This window comes from Plasmopara halstedii (assembly GCF_900000015.1).
Source record: "Plasmopara halstedii genome assembly, contig: Scaffold_322, whole genome shotgun sequence".
In the NCBI taxonomy this organism is placed as follows: domain Eukaryota; phylum Oomycota; class Peronosporomycetes; order Peronosporales; family Peronosporaceae; genus Plasmopara; species Plasmopara halstedii.
In genome coordinates this window covers 465292-482644 of record NW_020187243.1, presented here as the reverse complement: position 1 = coordinate 482644, position 17353 = coordinate 465292, and the positions used below count along the sequence as shown (strand labels likewise).

Below are 17353 nucleotides of genomic sequence, written 5' to 3'. Positions count from 1 at the left end.
TTTATCAGCGTGTCGGCCTGTCAAAAGCTGGTCGGTCTGGTCTGCTGTCGACAATGGCGTCGTTCTTTGTCAGCGCTTTATGGCATGTAAGTTGTGTGTCGTTTAATGTCAAACAATGTAGTGAAAAGCTTACGATCAGTTTCATCACAACAGGGACTGTCACCAGGCTACTACCTCTTTTTTTTATCAGGCGGTATTTACATCGAAGTTGGCAAACGTGAGATAGACTTTTTTATTCTTACTATCAATGACGTGCAAACCGTACTCACGTGCTGCCTTTTGTTTAGACCTCCGTCGTCGCCTTCGATCATACTTTCACTACACTGAAGTTCGTACAGCTCATCCGCATGCTATTTTCCTTTCGTACTTTGACGGAAATTCTCATCCGATGGCATTCTTGTACGACATATCGGGCGTGTTCTTCACGTGGGTTGCGATGCAGTACGCTGGTATTGCGTTTGAAATTTTAGACGTGCGTCGTTGCCTTGCCATCTGGAGCTCGTGGCACTTCCTTCCACATGTTGTAAGCGTCAGCCTCCTGCTTTACTTTAACCTTTTTCCTCAGCGATACAACATCAACAAAAACCAAAAGACAAACTAAAACGAATTAATCCAAGCAAGCACCAATTGTCTGGTGAATCAATACATTTCTGCTCTGGTATTTGTTTGTGTTCATAATTAGCCTCGGAGACGTGAGCAGGTGCCAAGATTAATATAGATGGCAGATTAGAGATTTCGACCATCTTCAGCGGTTTCCTGGTTACCAGACGTACACGAGCTAAACCTTTTTACCGCATCGGCTTAGTCCGTCGTCAATGTGGTGAAGCCAACTCTTGTCTGCCCAGCCTACCGATAGTTTAGAATTGGCGTGGGTAAATCTTATTTAGCTAGGCGTATGCACTGGGACTTGTTCGTTCAATATGCCTGGAGCTCGACATCATCGTCGCATGGCAAACCCGCCAAGAAAAGGGCTTACACTTTGGAGCGCATTAAAGAGGAAATTTCCTGCATATATTGGCAAACGAAGACGTCACACACGGCGACCGTTGAAACCGCGTTTTTTTATCGATCCCGAGGCTCCAGCGAAGAGAACGTGGGACTTGCTGCTTAGTCTACTCGTACTTTATACCACGCTTGTCGTGCCTTATCGAGTCTGTTTTCAAGTCGAAGCAGGAGGATTCTTTGCACAACTGGAAACGGCGATGGATGTGGCTTTCTTTGTTGACATCGCCTTGAATTTTATCACTGGTCTTCAATTACCCTCTGGAGAAATAACATATACACTTCGCGTGATTGTAAAATCATATTTACGTGGTTGGTTTATTGTGGATTTTGTTTCGACGCTCCCGTTCGAGTCTCTTGCAAAACTTTTCGGCGTCAGCAATAGTACACATGCTGCTCTCTTGTCGACAAAGCTGCTGCGAGGTTTAAAAGTGCTGCGATTATTTAAGCTAGCACGGATACGTCGACTGCGAAAAGTTTTCGCAAACTTAGAGGACGCTGTTTACACAAATCAAAGTCTGATATCGCTTGTCAAGTTAGCGCTAACAATGCTATTCATTGCCCACTTGGTGGCTTGCCTCTGGTATGCTGTCGGAAGGACAGACTCAGAAAAGTCATGGTTGATTAGTATTTCGCTTGATCCTGCGGGTCCGGCTATCGATACCGAGTCGCTTCAATATGTACGATCCATGTATTGGGCTATCGTTACAATGGTAAGGTATTTAGGGCAAACTTTTCAATCTTATCTAATCAGCAAGTCTTTTTGCACGTATTTTGTGTTTCAGACGACAATAGGTTACGGCGATATTGTCGCTCATGGTAATAACGAAAGATTGCTTAATATCGCCGTAATGGCCGTCGGTGTGTCCTTCTTTGGTTACGTGATCGGCACAATCTCAAACTTGGTTACGAATTTGGACGTTGCAGCTGCACGATACGATGAACGGATGACTGTTGTCAAAGAATATATCATTTCACGGAGTATGCCTCAATATATCAGCAACAAAATTCGTCACCATTTCGAGTATTTTTACCAAAACCGCTCAGTGTTTAAAGAGCGTCGGATTCTTGAACGGCTTCCATCTGCTCTTCGTAATGAAATGGTACGTCGTGGGATGCATTGTATGGAGCTTTTGACAGCTGACTTCGTGTTTCATTCAGATCCACCATGTGCACTCGAAAATTGTATCGAGCATCAAATATTTTGTTCAATGCCCCGAAAGCTTAATTAGCGATATCGTGATAGCAATGCGCCCGTTTGCTACACTTAAAGATGAGTATGTCTACGTCGAACACGAAATTGCAGCACATGTATTCTTTATCATCAAAGGCAAAGTTCAGCTTGTGAAAACAATTCGACGCGGGAAAGAAGATTTGCGGCTTTCGACGATGAGTGTTGGCGATCACTTTGGCGAGGTTCGTGTTTGTGCAAGCAGTTTGATTGATTTTTCTGTCGGCATTAAATTCGTTTTCTGTCTCGTATCTTGTAATAGCTTGAAGTGTACGACCGTGAACACGGCAACGGTGTACGTATCTGCTCGGCTGTAGCAAAATCCTATAGCGAGCTAACCTTTCTCTCTCGAGAAGCTATTCAAAAAATTAGTAGGTACATATTGTCTATCTGAATTGTGCGAGTTTCTTACAGTGATTTTAGGTGTAAGTTGGCCAGAAGTGATCAAACACTTCCGTGAAACTGCAGCAATCAGCGCTAATAGTATCTGGCAACGCGCGGATCCTTCAGATTTTAGTTCCAGGAAAAAGCCCGTTCTGCACACTCTTGCTTTAAAAAAAGGTATTGACATTTTTCCAGATACGGTAATGAAGACATCTATCATGAATCGAAAGGTGACTCCAAGTGAAATGGGTCGCGTCGTTCCCTATTTACCTTCCCATAGGACTGATTCGCCGGAATCGAGACCAGAGACTATATTAGAGGAGGGTAGTGAATATGGTGTTCAGCAGCCAGCCACGTCGACACCTCTGGTCTACCATTCAGCAATTGTGCATCCAGAGTTGCCGAGCGAGCAGAGCAATAATGCGTGGCTAGCCTCTTCTGAACCAAGAGAATCGCCATCGATTCACGGTGTGAGTTCTCTTACCAGGCCAGTAACTTCTGCTATGCAAGGCCGCAGAATTATTCTTGAGGCATTACCTCAAGCATCGTTGGTAGAAGCAAAGAAAAAGAATAGCAGCTCAGTGTTCGATTCTATACACACATTAGACCCAGACAGTGATGTCAAAGAAGAAATCTCAAACACGCTCGGAAGTGAAATTCGTCACCATGATGGGCACCAATTTGACTTATTTAAGCAGCGGTATGCTACAACTAAAGAAAGTTACAGTCTAAATGAAACTGAGCCAACGGCAGCAATACAGGTCATGCAAATACAAGATGAAAATAAGGCCAGGCCTGAGCAATCGGCAATTCAAACCACTGACCATGAAATTCCGATCGAAGGACGCCCATTTTTGGCTGGCGCAACTGACGAACACGAACTTCATGACATGATTGTAAAGATTCGTGATTCGCCTCTTGAACAACCAAAAACAAATATCAAGTCAGAGCGTGTTTTGCTTCGAGGAACGTATTTGTTTCATCCTCAAGAGCCTTCAATTGTTTTATGGCAATTTTTTGTGGGTATTGGAATTGTGTATTCAATCATTGTCGTACCCTTCCGACTTGGGTACGATGTTGACGCAGTTGGTGGTTGGTATGTGCTTGAAATGACCATCGATGGTTTCTTTCTCGTCGACATTCTGGTTAACTTCCGTACTGCGTACTTCGACGATGAAAGAAAGCTGATTTATGAGCCACGCACTCTTTTCTGGCGGTATGCTAAAGGTTGGTTTCTTCTTGACCTCATTTCAACTGTACCGATCGACGAGCTCTTTCGGTACGTATCTAAACAACACTATCTCTCACTTTACCTGAAGTAATTTCTTTGCTGATTGATAGAGCTGTGGTTGGCACTTCTAATCAAACATTGCGTCGATTTCCCACAAAGTTATTGCGACTGTTTCGAATTGCACGGTTGCTTAAACTCACACGACTGATAAAGCTTAGTCGTGTCTTCGGGCGAATTCGGGACACTATTCAGGTAAAAAGCGGGATTAATTTTTCGCTGTAATCGAAGCGCTGATTTTGTGATGTGATTAGTTGAATCCTTCAACAGAACGACTTTTTAAACTATTGGCAATCATGTCGATCTTCTGTCACTGGAATGCGTGTATGTTTCACAGCGTCATGATGATGAGCGAATCCGCTGGATATCGCAGTTGGTGTGGCGACGCTTTTTTTCCGAGAGATCCTCAGCTTATCGACTGTGTGAGCCTTGTTCCAGTTGGGGATCGATACATTGCTGCTCTATACTGGGCGTTTACGACACTTACAACCGTTGGTTACGGCGATGTAAAGCCAAGTGTTCATTCTCCGTACGAACTGGTTGTCGTGATCATACTCGTGGTCGTCAATGCCACGGCTTTTGGGTACATCATTTCGTCTGTAATGACACTCATTCAAAATTTGGATCCAAGCGATCGCGAATATCGGCTTCTGATGACAGAGATGAAAGATTATTTGCGTGATTTGTCGGTGAGCGAACGTATGTGCATCAACGTTAAGACGGTGAGCCAAACTTGAGACTCGAATAGCACTACATTTTGAGCTTATGTCCTTTTCGCTCATAGCACTACTTGCATCACATTGCGTGTACCAGCCTATTTCCCGAACAGAAGGTGCGTAAGTTGAATTAGTAGATAGCATGATCTCTTGCAATAACTTTCAATTATTGGTGTAGCTTTTTGACAAAATGGCCCCGAGTCTGCGCTTTGATGTAGCACGTCTGGTTGCAGTCGAAAATTTATTTGCTATTCCCCTCATTACAGTGATGGAGGATGCTTTTAAGGGTTTCGTGTCGTACGCTTTATTCCTTCTAAAACCTGTTTGCATTCGGCGGGGCGAAACAGTATGTCGCTGTGGTAGTCCAGGTATCGAAACCTTCTTTGTTGTCGAGGGCGAGTGCGACCTTTTGAATTCAAGAACTAATCAAGGTCGCATTGTGGGGGAAAACACTGTCTTTGAGCAGTATGCTTTGATGGCTCAGCCTGATGAGTTGTATCGGACAGTGTCGACAGCCACAGCCATTTCAAGCAAGTGCATTCTATATTCTCTTTCTATACAAGATTTTAGGTAAGTGTCGCATTTTTAAGTGCCAAACGTTGCTTCTTACCTTTACTCGTGTAAATGTAGGGCACTCGAAAACGTTTCACCAGCAGTCAGCACGTACTTTGTGAGTCAGCTGGCGTCCGTACTTGTAGCTGATGACATGTACTCACTTCTTCCGCATCAAAAGTCAAATGTGCAATTGGCACTACTTCGTGGTCAGAATTTTCGCTCAGTGGCGGAGCAGACCCGAGGACGAGTTAAACTTAGAGATCTCGGCCGAGTAGCTATGGCGAATTTGTATAAGCGACGAGGAAGCGAGTGGTCTCCTGATTTGTTGCCAAAGCAACTTCAGTTGCTCGCGGAAAAAGAACGAACAAATAGTGAAGTGGGTGCAAGTGTCATTGACTACGCAACTGACAATCGCCAATCTGAAAATGAAAGTTCGTCTTCAACAATCGACGGGACCGAGTTAACGACACAATGTAATCTACCAGTGAAGTTCTAGAAATCCGCAATACGCAGATTTGTGGCTGTCCAAGTCATCGACTCACATTATGGCTAGCTTCAATGTATACCCTGCGTATAATGATGAGTTATTTTGCAATGACCGTAAGCAATATATCAATTTTGCATGTCACAAAATTCTGACACAATGACAACAGATGTAACACGGTCCATATCGCTATCTAGGCGCTATTTATCGCTACCACACGAGCTAACAGGATGTTCCTTGCCTCCTATGGTGTCTGGAAAGCAACTAGGTAATGTGACGCTTTGCGTGGCACACATTCTGCCAAGCGCCGTGAGCTCTTTGCTGTTGCCACGAGTGTCGCTTGTTCGTGTACGTTGGTGGGGTGAGGATACGCCTGGAAGCCTCTTTCGACCAAACTTGCTATCAGGAGATAGCGTTGGCAGCGTGGATATTCAGGACTCGCCTCATCGGATTATCACAATGAAATATCCTGTGACCGTTCTTTCTGAACAGCTAGTCGAATATTTCGAAGACATGGGACACTTGACTTTGGACGTGTTTGACAAAGACTCTCGAAGAAAACTAGGAGAGTGCTTGCTGCCTCTAGATCTAGCAAAAGGTAACAACGTAATTACAGCAGAAGAAAAGTTAGTGGCACTACGGAGGAACAATGTGTTGTGTGAGATCAAAGCTCGCGATGGAGAAGAAAGCGAAATTGTGGGATATTTAGCGGTAACATTTGATGTAGAATGGATGGATGATCATTCACATGTGGATAGTGATGTGAATATTGTGGATAAGGATGAGCAAGCAGACTTTGAATTGCTGACGCATCAAGTGAAGATTCGTAATCTAGACGAGACAAAGGAGAAAGTTAAAACTGATCTTAATATGATAGAGAATAGCGAACCGCAAAGTGATGTTTTGACAAAAAATAAATTTAAAGAGAGTGAAAGCGAAATCAATCGTGTGGACTCACAGCGAGTTCAAAAACTTTTAGAGAAAGGAAAAGCGCTGCAAAAGTTGATGGAAAAAGCTATCACAGTTGATTGCAATTCAGACATCAAGGTTAAAGATCTTGAACATTTTATAACATCACAGTATGCTCCGGATCATGGCATACAAGAGACGCATGTAGAATTGAATGACTTTATGTGTCCTCTCAATCAGTGGTCTGATTCTGCTGTGGATAGTGGGCATTCGTCAAGTTATCAACAGCTGAGCTTATCTGCTGACCATTCTGCTGATGCTGATGTAAGACCAATGGCGACTATGCACCCATCTAATGCGGAATTGCATGACCGTGTTATCGCACTGGTGATAACGTTTGACTCGCTGGAGCTGAATCGTGACTTTGTTGATAATCAGCTCCGTAAACTTCGTGATTCCACATCCATTTCGAGTCGCTACAGTCCTGTTCAGATAAACGTTTCGCATGACAAATTGTCGTCGCTGCTGATTGCCTCTCATGTCGCCGCAAAAAATCATGCAGAAATAGGTGCGTTTACAGTATCGACGTCGCTTCGAAAACGTTACTGGCAACTGGGATGCTCCAGTACTTTGCCCATGACATTGCCGTCTTCGCTCACTGAAGCTGATAGCGGTAACAATAAGAATTTACGATTTTACGTTCGATGCAAAGTTCAGAGCGATACCCACAGCAACAAAAAGAAACGCAAGCAGAATCGCATTCTGAAATCCCCTAAGCAAATTATACTTGAAGGTGCCGTCGATGCTTCAAAGTTGTTAGCTGTTGCCAAGCAAAGTGACAAGACTTGGGCAACAACCATTCAGCTGAACTTAAAAAGTGACAGCCAATATGCTACTAAGGGATATGACATTATAAGAAATCGACGAAATGATAGAAGTGGAATGCAACGCCTTACAAAGTTTCATTCTGCAGGCAATCTCAAAGTCGCTTTTGCCTATCACACAGATGCCGCAACTGAGCAAAAGTCGGCAAGCGAGCCAAAAAGCGATGCTGATAGTGGAATGTCATTGTCTTCCATCAGCTCCATCCAAGTCGACCAAGCAGGAGCTGTCCTCAATGACATAATTGATCCAGATTCTTCTTTCGATAAGCACCAACAACATGAAACACAGCGGAGCTTTCAAACCGAAGCGGTGGATAACGATGGTTTATATACCAACTTCTCTTTTCAGTTTGCAGTGATGCTTGAAAATGTATCAAACGTGAATAATGTGGCCTTGCGAGAATGTAATGTGCAATTAAACAATAGACGTGATCTGGTGGTAGATGACATCAGCGATGCCAGCATTTCTCTTCGTTACACGATACTAAAGATTTTTTCAAATTTGTCTTCGCACGTGATCAAATTTGAGCGGACAGTCACACGCAATCTCAAACTTTCCCGTTGGTCCAATTCAGCGTCAATTCTGAAAGCTGATTTCGGTAGAAAAACTCACATTTTTGAGTCAAGCTTTGCAAATGATTCGATTGAATACTTTCTTCATGGGCATCTGGTAACGCACGTTGTTCATGTACAGAATCGCTTGTTTGTTTCTTGACGAATTATCTAATTATTTTTGCACTTTAGATTTTTGAAGCCTGGGTACAGTTTGCTAAGAGTTCGGAGCGTAAGCTTTTAGGCCTGGCAAAGGTGCCCTTAAGACAGCTGGCTGTGCTTTTGAGGTCCGTTAGTAAGTCTAAGTGATTTGTGAGATGGTTGAAAACTGACAATTAAAATGCTTATCAAGTAAAGAAAAGGTTGACCAGCTAAGTGTATCGAAGAATTGCTTTCCTTCTATAGACATTGGTGGGGCGTTTCCAATTATTAACCCATTCACCGGTCTTTTATCCGGATATCTCCGGGCTCGAGTTTGCATTGGGACAGCAGAGCAGGTGTGTGTGGTTAGAGAGCTATTGCCTTCAATACTGACTCACTCTATTATCAGCTGCTAACATGGGTCAAGATTATTCCGAAATTGGTTAAGCTACAAGGTATGGTTCGTGGAGTATTGTCCCGGAAGCAAATTCATTGTTATACCTCTAGCACAACACTGAGACCAGATCCAATCACATCACGATCCGTAGCCATCCCTGATGAAATAAATAGATCGGACTCACAATCGACAGCTCCTACTCTTACTTCAGATATCATCAGCTTTGGGCATAGCTGTTGGAAGGAAGACGCAAGCAACAATCAATCAGAGTCGTCACTTAACAATGAGAAAGCTTGCGGAGGTGAATTTGTAACGAAAAGTAGCTTGATTCTGCGTAAAATTCGCTTTGAAGTTTGTCAAAGCTGGCGATCTGGGATGCAAAATGATAAATACAAAGACGAAGGGTGTGAAAATGGAGCCCGGACTTGCACCCCACTTCTCGGGTGCGAATTGCAAGGTCAAATTGTACTCATTGGGGACTCAGAGTATCCAGGTAATGTAATCGATCTGCCATTTGCTTTGTGGTGGGATGCAGCAGACAAAAAATTAAATTCTCATTTCAGTCACTCATTTCAAGTAAATGGCCTATTAAAAAAAGAGGTTGCATCATTAGGATCTCAAAGCCAGGTGTTGTTTGCATTGCATGTCGAAAATGGCTTTTTTGGATTGCAATCCCGTGAAACAATAACGGGCGAAGCACGATTGAATCTATACGAAGAATTGATTCAATGCACCACTAAAGGCGATAGAATTGGGCAGCATGCTGAGGTCGAAAATCATGTCAATGTGAACATCCCGATTGTTTGGGATAGAGGAGAGAGTGGCCACCGGGCGCTTCCATCTGCGATTCCCTTAACAATTTCTTATCAAATGTCAAAATCTGAAAACATGACGGCACTTACCGAATTAAATACTGATAACTTGGAAAATGCTGATGCGTTCTGCTCCACTGTTGGAGCGCGGCACCACGTCGGTGCAGATTTAAGCGATGTACGAGATGTGCGCCTAATCCCTGCCAGTCTTGTGTTATCCTTTCACTTGCTGTCAATAGAAGACTTCGAACGTTTGCTTGATGAAAATAGGCATCTACTGATCGCAAATTTATCATCAAGTACGGGCAAATCAAGTGACCACTTTTCTGATCTGCTGGATACTCAATACGACGCGCGATGTGTCTGCTTTGACACTACGATTTGCTTAGGAAATAGCCTTCATGAGATGGAAAAAAAATACCAGCAAAATGACGTTGCTAATCACGATTCAAGAATTCGTGTATATATGGAGAATGGCAAGTGGTTCAAACGTTGGCGATCACCCGACATAACAATTCCTGTGACTGGTGACAAGCGAACAAAGACATTCGAAGATGTTTTCATGCGCATTCATTTGCTTTTAAATTCAGACACAGTGGCAATTTTGCAACAAGACTGTGCTCGAGTGTCTGTGCTACTATCGTGCGAAATTTGCCGTGAGCCACATGAACTTGGGTGTGTCAGCTTTCCCTTGGCTGCAGTTCTTTATCGCCCGGACGGTGTCCGTGGCATGTTCTCAATTCGTGTACTACAAGGTATAAAAATTCACATTTATTGTCGTGCATACTTTTCCTCTAACTCACTTTGACTGTACAACTCAGTGTTTTCGGCTGCTCGAGTTGGTGTTCACTGCTTCGTTGATCATACCAACCCATTACTCACCACCATTGGTGCAAATCAAGAAACGATTTCTCCGCCCTTGATGTCCCCAACCAGTCCAGACGAAATACCGTGTGATAACGGCGATTTGTTAAATGTGAGATCGTTAAGATCATGTAAAGTAAGTGATATATCTATCTCTGATTAGTTGTACAATCATAGCAAACAAAACATGTAATTCTTGCAGGTGTGTATTGAAGAAGTTCGTAATCTGATTGTGGATGATGCTGGGACAACTTTTTGCATTTATGTTGCCTTTGAAATGACAAAACAGAGTTTAAGCGAAGCTTCAATATCTTATATGATTACTACAAAAAAAACAGATATAAAAGCTGGTCCAGACTTTAAATGGAACTATTGGGATGTTTTGGATGTGGACGATGATAATTGGCAAAGCTATTTACTTAAAGTGTCAGTCTGGCGATACAACAATTATGAATTGAATGAATATAATTCGGATGAAAGATTTGTATTTAATAAGCATGAGACTGATGTGCTTATTGGATCGGTTTCCATCGACTTGAGTCTGTTTGATCGTGGTTGGCGTGATATCGACGGATGGTATCACATTAAGAATGCACAGTATGAGACGCGGGGCCAAGTGAAGGTTCACGTGCAAAACCTTTGTGTAGAAGAGACGCAGGAAGGCTCTGACCCAATGGACAGCACTTGGAGTCCTGGGCACCTCATTGAATCATTTGGCAAGGATGACGCAGCCGAAATATTACCGACATTCGATGGTGCAATACAAGCAGTATACCAGGCATCAGTGGAAGTTAAGGAGCATCTGGCTTGTTTGCATCCGTCCGATCATAGTTCCAGTCAAACAATAGATGTCGCAAGAGTATACACGTCTGAGAATAGCTTAGCGGAATGCAATGAAAAGGACATACCAAAATTTACTGGGACAACACCATATTCTGAGCAAGACTTGGTGTTAGAAGCTAAAGACGCATCGTTTGATGGAGATGCCATAGCTGATCATTTGATTGCTGAAACAACAGACCACAGTTTTACATCCCAAGCAATGCGTGATAAGTGCAATTGGTTGAATACTGGCCAGTGCGATAATGCTGATGATGGTAAATTGTTATCTTCTCGTCAAATGGACGAAGCTACACATGTAAGTTTGGGTCAACAAACAAAGCTGATTCCGCATTTATTCGAGTCTGCGATAATAAACGAAGATGAGGTGATCGATCACAAAAGATTAGCGGATTCAGGTGGGAAAGAGGACGAAAACAGTGGAAATGCCAAGCTTCAGTCGTCTGACTCCGATTTAGCGAGTGTCAAGTGTTTTGATATCGATTGTCTTTGGCAGGTACCAGATGTGCAAGTAAAAAAAATAGACAAAATCAAAGTTGCTGTAGCCGACATTGTGTCAGACAACAATTGGGATGTCGATGTATTGTGCGAGAACGAACCTGCGCCAAGTGAGACTGATAGCATATTGGATGACGACACCGAGGGGATTCAGCACCTACTGTCTGACGTCATCTCTTCCAGCTCTAGTCACAATTCAAAGCGTCAGTATGCTGACAAAGCTGTTCAGGTCAATCCTTTGGAGTTAGGTTTTCAGATTGTAGAGATGAAGCATAGTCCCCTCCAGTCTACACCGCTGGAGGAGAATGGTACTATCGGAAATGAATTAGATGCTGAAAGTTGCTTTGGGGAGAATAAAGAAACTGCTGATGTGGGCTGCGATCCGATAGAAATTTCAAACTCTTCGAGTCTATCAATTTCTCAATTGGAAACGAAAGAAATCCCGCAAATTCTTACAATAAAACACGACCTGGAAGGCGAGTATGATAAGATTTTGACTTCTGATAATCTCAATGGTGACATTTGTGTGACTTCCAACGTGCAATCTGCGAAGAGCGACAAAAGCAAGAAGGAAAGAGAGACATGTGAAATGATTAACGTTGTGACGCCGACGTCGGCGTTGCAGAACGAAAAATTAGAACTCATGTACGAAATGTTGCGTGACGTGCGCGAATTTTTCTTAGTAGCAAAAACTGCATCTGTCGTAATACAGGACAGAGAGAATCAACAGTACCGCACTTCACTCGCTGGCTTTGGAAAAAGTAGCAGCAGAAATGATGATGCCGAGCGCTTGGAATGCCCCGGTTCTCCCATTTTAGATGATTCATCTAGAAATTCGTTTGGACCAAACGATATCGAGCCTTACCACGCTCACGAGCATAACACTGAAGTGTGTGGCGGTTGTCCTGATACACCCAATGTCCAGGTCGTAAATCATTGTCAGTTACCAGATGATAATTTTTCTGAGATGACAGATATGGAGGCCATCGAGACAATTCCGCATACTTGTGAAAAGGTCTCATTAAAAAAACAGGTTGAAATTCAAGGTGAAGAAATTATAAAAGCTACTGTCAGCGATCCACGAAATCTACAAACGTTACACAACAGAACCGTCGAGGATAGAAGTCAATGGTCTACTATTGTCAGCCCTCAGCGAGGTTTGAAACCGTGTGACCTCCCAACACGGTATAGCGAGCACAAAAGCCGACAAAAAGACGACAGATATCAATCGTCGATGCATTCATTACTATTCAAGCACGACTCAGAGACGGAGCGAATCGCTCGGATCATGCAGGGAAGCATGAAGTACTGGATGAAAGATGACGAAAGTTCAAGCAGTGACGATCAAACTGAAGAATTTGATGGGCAAGATTGCTTCTTTTAGCGATAAAATTTTACAATTACTTTTTAAGGTTAGATTTCCGCGATCCAGCTCGCCTCAGCTTTTCATAGAGTGATGCTTTAGGCTGCTTGGCATTCTGTTCAAGATACCCATTGCTGACATCGGCATCGTCACGATTGCTTGAAACAATCGAATCTGAGATAATCGTCGAGATTCCTATCTCAGGTAGCACCTTGACCTTTCCACCTCGTATCCTCTCAAGCAGCGATGTCCGCTCCAAACATTCACGATGAACAGTTTGCTGGAGCAGTGCTATCTCCTGTCAATTCACCGAATTAAGGTATGAAAAAGAGCGTGAACAATCGTTAAACGTACATGGTTTTTCTGCTTCAATTCGCCTCGAAGCTGGTCAATAACCATTTCATTATCTGGACATTGTTGATTCCCTGGGTCATGATAACTCAATTTTCTATCCTCAGTTTGATTGCTTTGCTGTTTGACATGAGATTGGAACTCGATAGCATACTGCGCTTGTAAACATTTCAAATTATGCTGCATCTTGTCAAGTCGTTCTTTGAGTGTCGTATTTTCATTCATAATTACTTGCTGTCGATTTTCTGCCTCTTGAAATAATTTATCTCTTTCCTGACGTGATTGATTCTCTAGGCGCCGTAATTTTTGCTCCACTTCTAGGCGTTGCTTGTTAACTTCCTCGACAAAGAGGCGCTATGTCCACACGTCAGTGTGATAATATTAATTATACACTACTCATACCTTATCACGTAGACTTTGATCAAGCTGATTTTGTAGTGTTTGGTTCAAGGTCTCGTGGTCCAAACCATTGCGCTTCATCTCCTATAAATTGTCAGGTGTTGAGCAAATGAGGCCAATTATGGATAATGGGTGATACGTCACGGTCATAATTACCTCAATCTCTCTCGCATTCTGCAAAGCACGATCTCTCCACTCATTCGCTCGACGCTCGGTATCTTGTAGCTAATCATCAAAAGGCATAAAAAAAATGAAAAAACATCTTTCTTCTGGTGCAGCTCACCCGATTTTCGATCGCTAAAAACGCTTCGCGTGACGTTTGTTCACGTTGACTTGCAAGCTCGACCGTCTTCTGTTTCTCAATTTCCATACGCTCATTTTGACAAAATTTTAATTCTTCAATCGCTTGCGCGTGGCCTTGTTGAAGACTATCAATTTCTTTTTCATACTTTTCTCGTGCTTTTTCTAGATCACGAATAAGGTTCTCCTTGACATTCTCGTTGTATTTCGTACTTACACTTAGTTGCCCATGCATTTGATCTGCAGCGAGACGTAAGGCAGCGATTTCGTCTTCAAGTTTTAAGGTTATATCCTTGTACCGTCCATTTTCACTCACGAGCTGCAAGCGCATCATATCGAGACTTGAAAGCTGATTTTTTAAATTAGAAATTTCCACAGAGCTCACTTCACGCTCAGAATCCCTACTTGCAACAACTTGATCACGCTCTTTGCGAAGAGCAGCAAGCTCTAGTTCCATTTGGCTTGCTTCCAGCTCAACACGCTGGCTCATAGTCTCCAGCTTTTGTTTCAAATCATCTCGCTCAGCACCATTTTGTCTTTCAATTGTTGTCCACTCAACAAATTTTGACTCAAAATCTCGTATGCGTTGCTGATTCCGACTGTGCTCTTCTTCAAAAAGTTCTTGCTGTGACTGAATTTGTGCTTTGCAATTCATTACTTGTAATGTTAACTGCGAAATCTCATTGCGGAGTTCCTGCTCAGTTAATGCGTGTGTGTTCTGGCTTGCCTCGTTGCGCTGACAAAGAAAATGAAGATCTTGACATTGAGTTTTCGACTCAAACAGCTCTTTTTGAAGTCGTAAAACTTGTTCGAGTGCCTCTTGCTTAGCACTGCAATGCGCTTTATTCTGCTCCGAAAATTGTGTGATAGTAGAACTACATGTCATCACGAGTTCAGCAAACCCGCTTTTCAACTCGATAGCCTGCTGTCGTAAATTTTGAGCAACTGAGCGCTCATGCTCTAGAAATTGAACAAAGTCCTGCATTTTCAATAAGCTGTATACTACACAAGACCGAAGATAGAACATTTGTGCCGGATACATACCCGAAATGCTTTTTTATATTGCTTGACTGTTGTCTGCAGGGTTTGAACCTCGGCAAAGATGAAATAGCTGACGCCACAGAACGTACACGCCGTGTCTTCGTCAGGAAGTTGCTGGATCTCATCGGGTAGTGCACGAATTGGGCCTGTATACAATTCCTCCAAAGTAGGGTCACGCAGTTCACTCTTTCGATCGGAATGCAAAGGCAAAAACGCCGCCATGGAACTGAAAACTATTTCGACACGAATAACTGCTCTCTCGATACAAAGCAGCAAACAATATCCAGTAAAGTATTGAGTTGGCCGAATTGATTCGCCTTCTCGCTCGTAGCTATTTCAGCAATTCGCAAGTACCATGCGCCAATCAAATGTGCGAATTCCTCTCGCGGGTGTGAAGGATATGTTCAAAGCCCCGTGAATGTGAACATCGCGCTTCGAACGTTAAGAGTCTTGATCATTACAGCAAAGAACTCTGTGACACTAAGTCAAATTTCATATGCGGGTGGCCCGTCTTTTCAGAACGTTCATCCTAGATCAATTTTCTGCTACGACGTTTAAGTATGTAATTTCTTAAGTCTTTATGCTTCCAGGCATTGTATCACTTCCTGTCTCAAATATCACGACACCTTTTGGATATTGCAACGTTCATCAATAAGTTTAGAGCCTATTCGCAATCGCTGAATCGTTTTCACCATACACCATTTCAAAGCAACTAAGATAATTATCATTGCCAAGCTTCCCTTCAAATGTCGCCGCCCCATCGCGCGCATTTGTCAAAACAGGTACTTATAATTGTACTTCTCAGGCAGAAAAGGTAGCTTGAGAAGCACTAAGGAGAGGTTGAGAGAGCCGTACTATTGAAGGCAGTAGCTTACACTGATCGTTCGAAAGGGGCGGGCATCAAAATGATAAAAGTGTACGGAATTGTATGAAGTTCTGAGCATTCGCGAACAAGAAACCTTGCTGATAAAGATGTATTTATAATGCCTTTTTTTCAAAGATGATGCTTATCTTCAAGGTAAGGATGCCTTACAGTTCAAAGAACAGTTAATCTCAACACATGTTTTTTACTACTGAGCTAACCACACAACATAATTCAATCCATAAGAAAATGAATTCACAAACAACTGCAAATGGTAAAGTATCGCTTAGTACAATCGATTGGGGTTATCAAAGTAGTCGCAAATTCCGTACTCTGTCAATTTGCATCAGATCGAAGGTCGTCGCATTTGACATGTCAAGGAGATCATATCGCTTACTAAATGTCTAAGGGCTGCAGGAAAAAGATTAATGGATTATCGACAGTACAAGAATGTGTTCGGATCCAACCAGCTTGCAAAACGCAGGTGAGCTACTGAATGCATTAGGGGTGAAAGTTAAGTATCCGAACACGCTTATGCTCTGCGCAAATAAAATTTTTGTGAATGATGTTGAGGCATTACTTATAGAATAGTCGTAGTGACTGGACTAAACATCTGCGTTCTCACCTTGTAGTGGTGTCAGGTCGACTGTGTTCAAGCGTCGCGGTTTACGTCTGAGGCTTGGATAATTTAGATCTCAGATTTGTTCTTGGGCTTCGAGATCATGCTGTTCGGCTTGAACGACCTCAAGTGCTTCACAACTGTGTAGCTACTTTGGAAAGCAGGATAGCTCAACGACAGGGAGTGGTAGAGACGTAACTTCACTGCAAAAGAGTGTTTACGTCTACTGGTTCATCGGGATTTTGGTATAGATTTCGAAAGCGTAGCTTACGTAGAACACAGGATGCGCTAACATTTTAGGGAATGCTTAGGTTATACCTATTTTATCACGGTTGTGAACAGTTCGATGTGGCGCTTTTGCACTTTGTCTTATAGACTGCAGACTTTTAGTGTGAATGCATGTTCATCGTTTTGAGAGAATTTCGCGAGTTATCGTGTGCGTTTGACTTGCCTTTGGCATTGGCGTAATATTTTGTACATGCTGGCTCTCAACCTTAGCGTCGCATATAGTGCCCATGGCACGCAATTTCATCGAGATTGCGTTACCAGCTGTAACGAGGTTACACGAACCCTAATAACAACGGTGTGTGTGTCACTCGAGATGTGCATGGTGTGACCACACCCAAACAATAATACGGTGTAGCCAGTTGTTTACATGTATTTACATTTTACTAGATATAGTATATTTAGAAAATTTGAACTTTTAAAATTAGGATAGAAAAATAAATTTGGGATTTAAACCGAAGAGTCGATTAGCCTTAAGAATGCAAAAATCACTCTTGGAGTAAGCGGATTGCGATCCGCTAACTCATACTCGGTTCTTGTAAAGAACGAAAGGTCGGTGACCTAAAGTACGCTTCC

At 42.8% G+C, this 17353-nt stretch overlaps 4 protein-coding genes across 4 annotated transcripts; 2 read left to right on the top strand and 2 right to left on the bottom strand.

Annotated features, from left to right (window-relative positions):
- Positions 1–53: 53 nt before the first annotated feature.
- PHALS_08233 (voltagegated ion channel superfamily) lies at positions 54–5672 on the top strand (the record flags this gene model as incomplete). The annotated part of the gene is made up of 13 exons (XM_024723546.1): positions 54–86; positions 154–217; positions 288–472; positions 888–1715; positions 1788–2105; positions 2164–2418; positions 2496–2604; positions 2657–3896; positions 3959–4100; positions 4160–4627; positions 4690–4737; positions 4800–5191; positions 5252–5672. 13 exons carry the CDS (start codon positions 54–56, stop codon positions 5670–5672), a joined length of 4503 nt encoding a protein of 1500 aa, XP_024574512.1.
- Positions 5673–5819: 147 nt separating this feature from the next.
- On the top strand, positions 5820–12941 carry PHALS_08232 (C2 domain; the record flags this gene model as incomplete). Its single annotated transcript, XM_024723545.1, has 6 exons — positions 5820–8123; positions 8198–8292; positions 8358–8502; positions 8556–10110; positions 10177–10355; positions 10422–12941. 6 exons carry the CDS (start codon positions 5820–5822, stop codon positions 12939–12941), a joined length of 6798 nt encoding a protein of 2265 aa, XP_024574511.1.
- Positions 12942–12957: 16 nt separating this feature from the next.
- On the bottom strand, positions 12958–13496 carry PHALS_08231 (uncharacterized protein; the record flags this gene model as incomplete). Its single annotated transcript, XM_024723544.1, has 2 exons — positions 12958–13218; positions 13275–13496. 2 exons carry the CDS (start codon positions 13494–13496, stop codon positions 12958–12960), a joined length of 483 nt encoding a protein of 160 aa, XP_024574510.1.
- A 92-nt stretch (positions 13497–13588) lies between these two features.
- Positions 13589–15233, bottom strand: PHALS_08230 (uncharacterized protein; the record flags this gene model as incomplete). The annotated part of the gene is made up of 5 exons (XM_024723543.1): positions 13589–13606; positions 13674–13754; positions 13827–13895; positions 13954–14949; positions 15015–15233. The coding sequence occupies 5 exons, from the start codon at positions 15231–15233 to the stop codon at positions 13589–13591; spliced, it is 1383 nt and encodes a 460-aa protein (XP_024574509.1).
- Positions 15234–17353: the final 2120 nt, after the last annotated feature.